General features: G+C 40.8%; 1 protein-coding gene and 1 long non-coding RNA gene across 7 annotated transcripts in view; one reads left to right on the top strand and one right to left on the bottom strand.

The window, feature by feature from the left end:
- Positions 1–12193, bottom strand: part of LOC105197158 (Bardet-Biedl syndrome 4 protein homolog) — a 184678-nt gene that overhangs the window by 26113 nt on the left and 146372 nt on the right. For all 5 annotated transcript variants that reach the window (XR_005574898.1, XM_039449761.1, XM_039449762.1 and 2 more), the window contains exon 8: positions 4773–4944. Coding sequence is in view for 4 of the 5 variants with exons in the window: in XM_039449761.1 (XP_039305695.1) it covers positions 4773–4944 (172 nt within the window). In the remaining variant the exon portion in view is untranslated. The remainder of the gene's footprint in view (positions 1–4772; positions 4945–12193) is intronic.
- LOC120357898 overlaps positions 1–12193 on the top strand; it is a 59965-nt gene that overhangs the window by 47692 nt on the left and 80 nt on the right. For both annotated transcript variants that reach the window (XR_005574902.1, XR_005574901.1), the window contains exon 2: positions 5298–5426. This is a non-coding gene — a long non-coding RNA (uncharacterized LOC120357898). The remainder of the gene's footprint in view (positions 1–5297; positions 5427–12193) is intronic.

The raw sequence follows: 12193 nt of genomic DNA, 5'->3' as shown, positions 1-12193 counted from the left end.
GAGATGAAAGAACTAAGAAAACGTTGCGCACTGCCGGCGAGTATCGAGTGTCACATATGCGACACGCGCCGAAGGAAGATACCAAGCTGGATATAATATCTCTGCCCGTAAAGGAGGCCAAAAGAAATCACTTTCTTGTTCAATACAGGAGCAACTATTTCAATTAAAATTAAAAACATTAAAGGGATGCTGGAGAGACGACCGAACTCCGACGGTCCTGCAACATCTACTAAGTGGTAGACTAAAATTGTCGAATATATCGATCAATAATGTCAACATTTTTAATTTCATTTTTTTCATTATGATATGAGCATTTTAGAATTATCACTAGTATTATAGGACCATGGTTTATACATGTGACTTTATTAAATTGTCCCGTGTATATATTTCTAAAAAAATGTAAAAAATACAAAAAAAACCATTTCAGACAAAACTGATATAGTCTGAATCAGGGTTATGCCATATATTTCAAGATTACATCTCTACTGATTATTATACGTATTATTTGTACGTATACTTTTGTAACGCTGGTACTTTTTCAGTGCGGCGAGAGTATCGGGATATCTTTCGATGCGTCGGGATATCGTGATTGGTTGCTCAAATGTGCTCGCCGGATGCCAGAATTTTTCGGTAATGAGAACTCCGTGTTGAGTACAATAATACAAACGTAACAATATATTTATCAGATGTAGTTGAAATACACAAGTAATAATAATGCACCGGAGTGCTCGGTTAAACAATAATTGGACCCGCGTAAAGTAAAAGAACGACGGGCCGGACAAAATATAGTTCGCGGCGTAACTTAATATTTAAACAAAAGAACGGATTCGGATAACTAAAGAAACGGACGAACTGGTATTATACGCTATGCGCTCGGAGGTAATAATCGGAGTGGCCGTGAAGCGGCTAACTTAAAGTGCGTTTAAACGGGCCGTGATTGGCCCGCGGGACGGACGGTCGCGATTGCGGAATCAGAGGCGCGCGGTGCAGCGGACGGCTCCGCAATACGCGATAGTAGTCGACGTTAGAGATCTAAGTGGTCTCACCTGCGGGGTGTTGTCACCCCCTGGGGAGCAGGTTTATGGATTGAGCCGGAGGACGGCGTCGAGTATTCCCGACGATGGTGTTGGTCTCGAGAATCCCCGAGAACGGACTTGCGGGACGGACGATTCCTATTGGCCGAGAATACCCAGTCGCGGAAACGAGTATTCCCGTCGCGGACGGAGGATGGGATCGGCCGAGTATTCCCAGCCGTTAGGACAGACGAGTATGCCCGTCGTGAGATAGTTGGAACAAGAATGCCCGTTTCCGAAGAAGTGCTTGAGAATACCCAAGTTAAGGAGCGCCGAGGATACCCGGCGCACGAGCGGAGTAGGTACGAGATCGGTGGTTCGGAGCGATCGATTTCGGCTGCCCGCTGCCGGCTTATATAGCGGTCCGCGTGGTCGGACGTACTAATCAGCGCGCGCAGTTGGGCCGGCCGGAGTGGGAACGCTTGCCGAACGCGGCGCGCGGAATGCATAGTAGCACGTGATTGCGGCAAGCTTAGCCGAGCGCGTGTACGTACTCGGTCTTACGCGTTGTGTTCGGCGTTTAGATCGGATTGGCGGTGTGACTGAAGGGCGTAACGTTACACCACCACTCCTTCTTGGAAATGGCGGACTTTGGCCACTACGCAGGTCATTCCTGCTCGGAATCGGTTGGATCGGTTTGGTCTCCTTCGTTATCGGCGGTCTCGGTGCGTTCGGAATCGGTTTCCTCTTCCGGGTCGGTGTCTTCGGTGTATTCGATACCGCTTTCCTCTTCTTGATCGGTGTGATCGGTTCCCGGGCCACTGCGGTCCGGTTTCAGGTCCTGCACATGTACCCCACGGTGCCACTTGCCGGTTGCGTCTCTCGGGTCTACGATTACTGGAGAGAGAATTTTGCGCACTTTCATTGGCTCCTTGTACTTTGGTGCCAACTTTGCGTTGAAAGCATCTCCTCTCCTGGATAATGGATGTACGCGCTTCCAGACGAGGTCTCCAATCGCAAGTTTCCAAGCACGGCGTCGGAAGTTGTAGTACTTCTCCTGTCGGTTGAACGCACGGGCTAAGTTGGTCCGTACCAACTCGTAAGCGTCCCTTAATTGGTGGTGCCTGGTGTCCGGTGTGGCGGCAGGTGCGTTCTGGCGATGGTGCTCGCGGGGTGGCTCCGAGAATTCTCGCCCGTGGTTGAGGTATGCTGAGCTATACCCGGTGGCCTCATGTTGTGCCGTATTATAGGCAGATTGCAAGGCTGTGAGGTGTTGGTCCCAGTCCCAGTGGTTTTGTCCAATATATTGCGACACCATGGTCTTGATGGTTTTGTTGGTGCGCTCCACTGGGTTACAATGGGGAGCGTAGGCAGGTGTAGTGCGGTGCTGGATCCAAATTCCTTGCACAGTTGTTTCATCTGTCCTGAGATGAACTGCCGGCCATTATCGGAGATTACACTTGCGGGGCATCCGTGGCGGTAGACAATTTTGTCCAACAGGTGCTGGGCTATTGCAGGGGCGGTGGCGCGGCGCAGCGGGCTAACTTCCACCCATTTCGTGAACCGGTCCTGCATCACAAGTATCCAGATGTGTCCGTGCGGTGACCGTGGTAATGGTCCCACCAGATCGACGGTCACTTATTCCCACGGGGTTTCCACGTGGGCGGTGTGAAGAGTGCTGGCCGGTCGGTCCTGTGAGCTCTTATGCGCCAAACAGTTTGGGCACGAACGCACATAGCGGGCTACGTCGGCAAACATCCGGCGCCAATAATATTTTCTCACCGCTCGTGCGATGGTTTTGACTATGCCCAGATGTCCGGCCGTGGATATATTGTGCACTTGGTGTAGGATGGTGGTCCGGTCTGCACCCGGTATCGTCCCTTGGTATGCACGCTTTCCACTGCTCGTCCGCCGGTTCCTCGCGGAAGTTGCTGGAATGCAAGATGTGTCGGAATAGCGAGGAACGCTACATGGCGCCCGAACAGGGACCGTATTAAACCGAAAAGAAGAAAAAAAGAACCCGTGACCGTATCCGAGAAAAAATGTCGCAGACTACTTAAGTCTCTAACGTCGACCACTTTCGCGTATTGCGGAGCCGTCCGCTGCACCGCGCGCCGCCAATTCCACGATCGCCACCGTCCGTCGCGCGGGCCAATCACGGCCCGTTTAACCGCACTTTAAGTTAGCCGCTTCATGGCGACTCCGATTATTACCTCCGAGCGCATAGCGTATAATACCAGTCCGTCCGTTTTTTAGTTATCCAAATCCGTCCTTTTGTTTAAATATTAAGTTACGCCGCGAGTTATATTTTGTCCGGCCCGACCAATCGTCGTTCTTTTATTTTGCGCGGGTCCGATTATTGTTTGACCGAGCACTCCGGTGCATTATTATTACTTGTGTATTTCAACTACACCTGATAAATATATTGTTACGTTTGTATCATTGTACTCAACAGGAAGTTCTCATTACTACCGAAAAACCCTGGCATCCGGCGAGCACATCCGAGCAACCGATCACGATATCCCACCGCACCGAAAGATATCCCGATACTCCTGCCGCACCGGAAAAGTATTAGCGTTACAGCGGATTCCCCGCACTTACCCCTGAACGGCGTAACGTTACATAACTAAATATAATGTGTGCGTGTGCGTGTGCGTGTGCGTGTGCGTGTGCGTGTGTGTGTGTATGTGTTTATACTGAATGTATAGAATTATAAATTTTATTTATTACTTTAGAAAATATTACATTTATTTTTAACATGAAACATGTATAGCCAACTGTCCCATAATAGTATGGCCAGCTTTTCCTTAAAATTTTGATAAGATGGCTAATGCATACGTTATGATATTATGTTAATATTTTATTTCTAATAAGTGTTTTCTTTTTAAATTCAGAAGTATTATTAACTTTAAGATTCTGTGAGGTGATATGTCAAACATTATTAAAAAATAACAAAAATAAAAATGCGTTTTTTGCATTTTAAAAAACTATGGCCATCTTACCCTATTTTTATTAATTATTGTCACAATTATCAAAAACTTTTCTCTCAGTGTAGAGTCTTTATACATATAAGTTAAAAACAAAACCGTAACTAGTTTTTTTATGTATTGGGCAAAGTTTTATTTTTGAGAATCCCTTATTGTTTTGAAAAAAGAAGTAATAATAAATCAAATATAATAATTGTGTATAGTTAAATTACGTATAATTAATTTTTGTATACAAGAAATATAAAATATTATTCACATGTGTATTATAATATACAAGATGTTTCAGACTTTACGTGACACTCGTTAATAACAGATAATATTTCGAGACGAATATTCTAATACCAAAATGTTGAGGCTACAATAGTTTTTAAATGAGAAGAATTTAAAGTTAGCCAATCAAACTGCCGGAAATTCGTACACTTAAGCATCGCACAATAAATGCCTTCCAATCCTATTCTAATCCAGAAACGGCAAAATTAAAAATAATTTAAAGAGCAATATTGATATTTAGATATGGTACAATTAATCCAAAGTCATGATGAACTTGTAAAATATCAAACAGAATTACAGTTTTAATGTTTCGTATTAGTGTGGAATCTTTTAAACTTAAAAGGACGACGGCAAAATTAAAAATTTAAAAACGTTATATTTAACAATTTTTTGGTCAGCTCTATTTCAAGATTTTATTTCAAGGACCATAGATCTTGTCTCTTGCCTTTGCCAATTTATGATTTATGAACTCGTTAAAAACTTAAATTTATTTGTTACTTACAACCCAATAATAGATACGGCATAGAATTCTTTGGTTCAGCACTGACTGCAGCACACAGATAAATCGCGGCTGATGCAGGCTGCCCAGTGGTAAGAAAAACAATTCCCAAGTTGCACGATGGAATACAAGACATCGGACTCAAATAATGTGCTCGTTTCAACGAGCTAATAGCCTGCAAAAGAATATTTTAATTTATTTACTTGTGTAATAAAAGCATCTAAATGTTTCTTTTAGTATCACTTCTAAAAATATATCATGTTAACGGATTTAAGTTAACTTAATTTAAGTTAATTTAAGTTATCATGAGATGATAACAATCATCGTATGATATTTCATAGAGACATGCATTGCATACATAGCATACAGGCCAAGATTCATTAAATTATACTAGTATAATAATTAGATATTATAACGAATACGATAAAATTGTATCTTTAACTTTTATTATATTTATAATTAAAATTAAGTTTCTTCTAAAGTTTCTTCTAAAGAAAATATTTCAATGAAAGTCTTATTTCCTTTTAGAAAAATATGCTTCTACGCATTGATAATAAGACTGTACCTGAAATAAACGAATCCGCTTTAAGGAGAAATTACACCTTGGCAGAAAAATAAAAAGCAGAAAACAGAATCAAATCAGAACTCACGCTAGTAGTAAGTAATATAGTCCGTCAATTAATGTTGCAACTTTTTTTCAATGATTTTTGATATGCAGAAAAATTTTGATCAAAGCATCATCACTGGATGCATATAGTGAAAGATTATAATAGCTATTAAAATTATAAGGACACAAGGTGAAATGGGACTTCCGATTTCGGGGCGATATAATGTAGAAGTGGACGGGTTAATGAAATTGAGGTGGAGGTAGTGAGCGATTGAAAAGTGGTGAAGGAGTAAGTGGAGTGTGCAAGGAGGTGGAGTAGCGGGAGTGGAGAGGTGGAGTGCATGAGAAGGGTGAACGGTAAAGGGCTGAAAGAGATAGAGTGATTGGAAGTGTGCGAAAGGCTGAGAGGTTAGAAAGACTGAAGGTGGTGAGAAGAGGAAAGGGGGAGGGGAGAAAGGACGAAGCGCGCATAGTATCTCTGGACTGACAAGGAGTAGGCAAGAACTGTAAAATGCCAAATGAGATGAGTCAAAGCTCATTCGAAAGGGGGGAACGAGTATATTAACAGTATAAAAGGGTTAGCGTGAATGGGTCGTACTTTTTAAGAAAATCGCAATTAAAGTTTAACATTGGGACGTTTGTACGTTAAGTACTAGAATCTGAAACCACCATCCAAGATAGCGTCGTGGCTGAGAAGGCTAAATGATGACGTTACTAATTTCCTTCAGCGGCGGACCGGGTTCGAATTTCCGAAGCATTATTTTTTTTTTAAGTCTTTTGCTATTATATTTTACAATTACATTATTTTTCTTATTTTTTAAATTAATTAATAATTACATATAATAATAAAATTTGTCAAATGAGCCAGGAAGAGCTTCAGGGCTGTGCAGGGTGTTGTGCGCCAATACAAAATAAATACATAAGTAAATAGAGTAAATGTTTCGACCGTTTAATAACAAGTCATCTTCAGTACATTGAATCTATAAAATCGAACCAATTAAATAGCAAATCATATCATAGACTTAACGCAATAAATCAATAAATTAAAATTTTACCGGATATATCTGCGATATCAGCTTACGCAAAACGTACTATATTGTAACGGCTTAACAAAAGATGTCATAAAGCGTCTTATTTCGAGATGTATCCTCGAGGAACGAGCGAAAGGACATCGTTTTTGGAACATGAATCTAAGTAAGTCCGATAACAAAAGGACAACAATATTCAATGTCAAATGTAAAAAAAATAAACAACCAAATAAATAAATAAATACGGATAAAAATAAAATAATGAAATATAATATATAAAGAGCTGTAAAGTCAAGATAATAAAATTGTAAAAAGAAAAAAACTAATATAAAATTAAAATTGTAACAACCTGTTTGTCCGAGCACGGACGAGCTCAGAGAAGCCAAGGTTCGAAGGGAGGTTGCCGGGTTAATTAAATCTGAGATCGGGAGTGCGTAAGAAAAGATACAATTTTTATTATGGAAAGTATTACATACAAGTATGTGCTCTACAAGTAGAGACAACGCGGTGTTCACAAGAACGGCGGTGTGATCTAAAAATAGGAAAACGCGGTATGTACAAGAACGATTATTTACAATGCTCTGTCTTTTTCCTCTCAGTTCGCGGCCGGTGCGAGAGAACGACGCGGTAGCGTTGTCTTCATTGCGCTTGCGGAGTCTTCGCGGTGTTTACTTCTTCGCGGTTTTGTGGCCCGCGACGCGCGCGGGCGGGGACGCTATTCAGACGGCGAGCCGGTGTTCTTGGAACTCGGTCTCGCGACAGGTGTTTCTTCGGGATTCCCTTAGTAGGAAATCCCTGTTTGCGCGCCTCGAGTTCTCTCGATGGAAGCAGAGATTACTTTACCCCCGCGGTGGCAGTCTTCACCGCGGGCTCTGAGGTGGAGACGGATTTCGGCGGAATCGTCGAGATCTCTCGACGGTAGCAGAGCTTGCTCTACCGCTCGGATTCCTCGGGGAACGGGAAAGCGGGGTCGGAAATCGCTGAGACCTCTCTGTGGTGACAGAGCTCGCTCTACCACACGGATTTCCTGGGTCTGGCTCGGAAGCTGGACCGGGAAAAAGTCGATCTCTCTACGAGATCATCCGCCTTTTACACGCCGATCTTGGAGAGTCGGGAATGCTCGGGTGGAGTTCGATTCTTCTCGGAATACAGCATCTCCGCTGCTCCGAAATCGGTCTGATATTGCGCTCACGCTTGTGCGTACGCCTCTTTGTTGCTCCAACGCCAGGAGCGTGCGGCTTAATGCGCATGCGTGCGCGCAAAGTTCGCACAATTAACGGCGCGTTTGCTGGACCGCTTGCGTGCGCGTGTATGAGGCATTTATCGGCGCATAGCGCCTGTTGCCTGTCCGACGGGTGTTCGGCCGAACAGGGGGGGGGGGGGTTCGTCGCCCCAGGGGAAACGGTGCGGAGGTGCATTGTTACAAAATATATAAAAAATTATAAATAAAGAGCTGTACAAGTCAAACAATAAAATTGTAAAATGGAATAAATAACATAAAAGAAATAGTATAGATCATACCTATGAGTTCCAAAAACTATATCCTAAAAGATGCTGGTACGTACATCACAGAGTGTTGTGAAACAAATAAAGTAAGAGGATTGTCGAACAGAACGATAAGAGTAGGAAAAGGGGAGGAGGACGTTATGGAGGGGAAATACGATCGAGAATTGGAAGATACGCGTCAGAAAGCAGTTTGGTATCACTTTGTTTGTTGAGTCCTTTTTGTTGTCTCTTTATGTGTAACATTTCAGATATCGATCTTTTCTTAAAGGATGGTTCTTTATCTAAAATTTCTACATTATCTCAATCAAATTAATGACTGTTCTCGATGCGATGTTTCGTAATAACGGAAGGAGAACTGGATTTTCTGATATCCGATTTATGTTCCGTGATTCTTGTTTTAAGTTGACGTTTTGTTTGTCTCACATAAGACGACTCACAATCTCTACAATTAATTTTGTAAGCTACATCATTGCACGATAATCGGTCAATGTAGTCTTTCCCCGTGGTTATAAATTTATTAAGTTTGAAGGGGTTTGTAAACGCTACGTTGCAGTCATACTTATTAGGAAAAGACAAAAATTTGTCTGATACCGATTTGATATAAGGGATTGTGAAATACCTTTTTGCAACCTTGTCCCCCACGTTGATGATATTTTTATAAAAAAAAGGTGTTTTAATCTAACAAGGAAACACAGGGAAGTGTCCGCCTCAGATTAAAACGAGTTTTTAATATGTTGTAGTACAGATAAAAATAAGGGACACGTATTTTTTTATACGTGCCCATACGCACTTTAAGGGGATGAAACACCCCTTTGAAGAAAATCGGTTTTTTTCTTTCGAAGCGTATGCCGTCGAAACTATAAGAGATAGAAAAAAATGTTTTAAATAAAAGTTTTTAAATAAAAAATGTTTTAAATGGCTTGAAGAGTAATTTATAACAGCGGAAAAAAAATTTTTTTTTTTTAATTCTTTTTAATACTTTTCCCCACCACTTACCTATTTTTTTTCAAAATTTTTATTTTTTTTATAAGCAAAATAAAGCTTATTTTATTACGAATTCAACGGTATATGATAAAGTTACGATACAACATTCCCATTTTCCAAAAATAATTAAAAACCTCTCTATACGCACGGTACGCGCACCCGTCCGCGCGTTTGTGCGCTACGGAAGTGACTCCCTGCGATTTCGACGTGCCTTTAATATGTTGTACAGATTAAAATAAGGGACACGTTTTTTTTACACGTATTTTTACACTAATGGAATTTAATAAACACTTTAATTGAATTGTATAAATGCAGTATAAAAGATGAAATTTCTAACAATTTTTTTAATTAGTTTTATGTTAATTCTCTTGTTGTTAGTTGATGAGCTGGCGTTAGATAGTAAAGATATGGAATATGTGAGTAATAATTTTTTGTAATCCAAGTCTCCTTATCTGTAAAATGTTGAAGAAAACAACTATTCTAGTCGAATCATGTAGACCAGTAAATAAATGTTTAATTTATATTAATTACATATTATTTTCTAAACAAGAAATTAATGTTTTACAACACCGTAGTTGTTGTTATTCTATAGTTTAGTGTTATTTAGTGTAGTTTTGTAGTAAATGTTTTTCTCAATGTCTGCGTTTTCATGTTAGACACAGACTGTCCTCGAAATGTTTTTGTCATCTTATGCGAGAAAAACATGCATTCAACTTTCATTGAGAACATTTTTCTTTATCTCTTATAGTTTCGACGATACACGCTTCAAAAGAAAAAACCCGATTTTCTTCGAAGGGATGTTTCACCCTTAAAAGTGTATTAGGACACGTGTAAAAAATACGTGTCCCTTATTTTAATCTGTACAACATATTAAAGGCACGTCGAAATCGGAGGGAGTCACTTCCGTAGCGCACAAACGCACGGACGGGTGCGCGTACCGTGCGTATAGAGAGGTTTTTAATTATTTTTGGAAAATGGGAATGTTGTATTGTAACTTTATTATATACTGTTGAATTCGTAATAAAATAAGCTTTATTTTGCTTATAAAAAAAATAAAAATTTTGAAAAAAAATAGGTAATTGGTGATGGAAAGTATTAAAAAGAATTTAAAAAAAATTTTTTTTCCGCTGTTATAAATTACTCTTCAAGCCATTCAACTTTTATTTAAAACATTTTTTTCTATCTCTTATAGTTTCGACAGCATACGCTTCGAAAGAAAGAAAACCAATTTTCTTCAAAGGGGTGTTTCACCCTCTTAAAGTGCGTATGGGCACGTATAAAAAAATACGTGTCCCTTATTTTTATCTGTACTACAACATATTAAAAACTCGTTTTAATCTGAGGCGGACACTTCCCTTTGTTTCCTTGTAAGATGAATTATGACCAAGATAAAATTTAATGAATAGTTATTGTTAAGTAAAATATTAATCATAAGAGTGTAACGGTAGGCGGTTTCGGTGTTAGACGGTACGGTGCGGGAATTCCGGGATCGATCCGGATAAGGCTCGTCGATTGGTCAGATGTTCGTAATGATCATACCCAGAGTGTATAGTAGCAAAAGAAAGAAGATAATTTATTTAGTAAATAAAAGATAATCGATAACAAAACAATAGAGCGTGATACAAGAGAGTTCGGTATGTTAACAGAAAGAAAAGCGGTTCGCAGGTATATAAACAATGATCACTAATCCGATTGCGAGCGGAACGCGGTTACCCAGAGATAACGCGCGAACGAAAACTAAAGACGCGTGCATAATCGGCAACAATACTTCGCATAAAAAAATCAAACAAAAGAACTTAACTAAATACTTAGGCTAGAATCGTGTACGGTAAAATACTACACGGTAGATTACGCGGGCTGCTTGCCCGTACGGTTGGGGAGTCGCGGGGCGTGACGAGATTGGCAATCACGGTTGTGTGAGCGCGTGCGCGAGTGCGGGTTGTTGCCGGCGCGTTTGCCTCCGCGATTCGCCCGAGCGCGCCCCGTGCAAGTGGGGCGCTCGATCGACAGGGCGCGGATGCTCTGCCGATGACTAGGTTACGGAAACGTGGCCGTATGTCGGTGCGGCAGTGAAGGTACTCGAGGACGACGGTGATTGGTCGAGAATGCTCGGCCGGTGATAATGACGAGAATGCTCGTCGAGGATCTCGGACGTGATTGGTCGAGAATGCTCGGCCGGTGATAATGACGAGAATGCTCGTCGAGGATCTCGGACGTGATTGGTCGAGAATGCTCGGCCGGTGATGACGACGAGAATGCTCGTCGAGGATATCGAAGTCGACTGGTCGAGGATACTCGGCCAAGGATAGCGACGGGAATGCCCGTCGAGGAGCAGGAGAGCGATGAGAATGCTCGTTTCAGGGAGCGATCGAGAATGCTCGGTCTCTGTACAGGTCTGGTAGTCGGACGGATCTGCTATGTGCGTTGCCACCATGGTGGAAGTATAACATGGTGTGCTCAATTTGGCTAAACCACGCCCCTTTTCATGGCAAAGTGTCTCTTATTCCTGAAGGTTGCCAACTGTGAAAAAATGAAATATTTAATGTCGGAAAGTTGCTGAACCTAGATGGTCGCATCTTTGTCACACGTACGAGTGCGTGCATTGCGTCTTTTTCTGTCATACCAGCGCCGCCAGCGTCATTGCTCCAATTTCAGCGTCTTTGCTTCATAGCGTCCATAGTAACAACACGTGTTTTGAGGTTATTTTTTAAACTTTATTGTAAAATAAAGTGAAAATGGTACGTTGTGTAGTAAAATCGTGTAAAAATTGCAACGAAACATGCTTGCCAGCGCAAGTAAGCTTTTTCCGATTTCCGGAAAATGCAGTAATGCGTGAAGGCTGAATTCAGAGAATCGGAGAGAGTTTTATGCCGAAAAATATTAAGAATGATAAGTCTTATTAAATATTATTAGCCTATTTTTTGTAATGACATTATTTTCATTGCAATTTGTATTACACACACAGGCACACACACAACATTCCAATACTGTTCCAAAAGAAAATATTGTAAATATTCGTATCTTAATAGAACAACCTAACCTAACACCAATTACTTGATATATATACTAACCAACAACTTTCTATTTAATTATCTTAACTTTTGCAATAAATTTAAAGAATAGTATATTAAACTGATACAATATCTTTCAAGATAATTAAATGTACGTATCATGTATACATTTATACGTATTGTCGAAATTAAAATAATTTAATAGGAAGTTACATAGCACACATCAAGTGCTTGATGTAAACTAAGACAATTGTTAACTTATTAATTGTTAGTTAACTTAACTATTAT

This window comes from Solenopsis invicta, chromosome 5 (genome assembly GCF_016802725.1).
Source record: "Solenopsis invicta isolate M01_SB chromosome 5, UNIL_Sinv_3.0, whole genome shotgun sequence".
Classification (NCBI taxonomy): domain Eukaryota; kingdom Metazoa; phylum Arthropoda; class Insecta; order Hymenoptera; family Formicidae; genus Solenopsis; species Solenopsis invicta.
The sequence above is the reverse complement of the archived record's forward strand: the minus strand, read 5'-3'. Positions and strand labels throughout refer to the sequence as shown.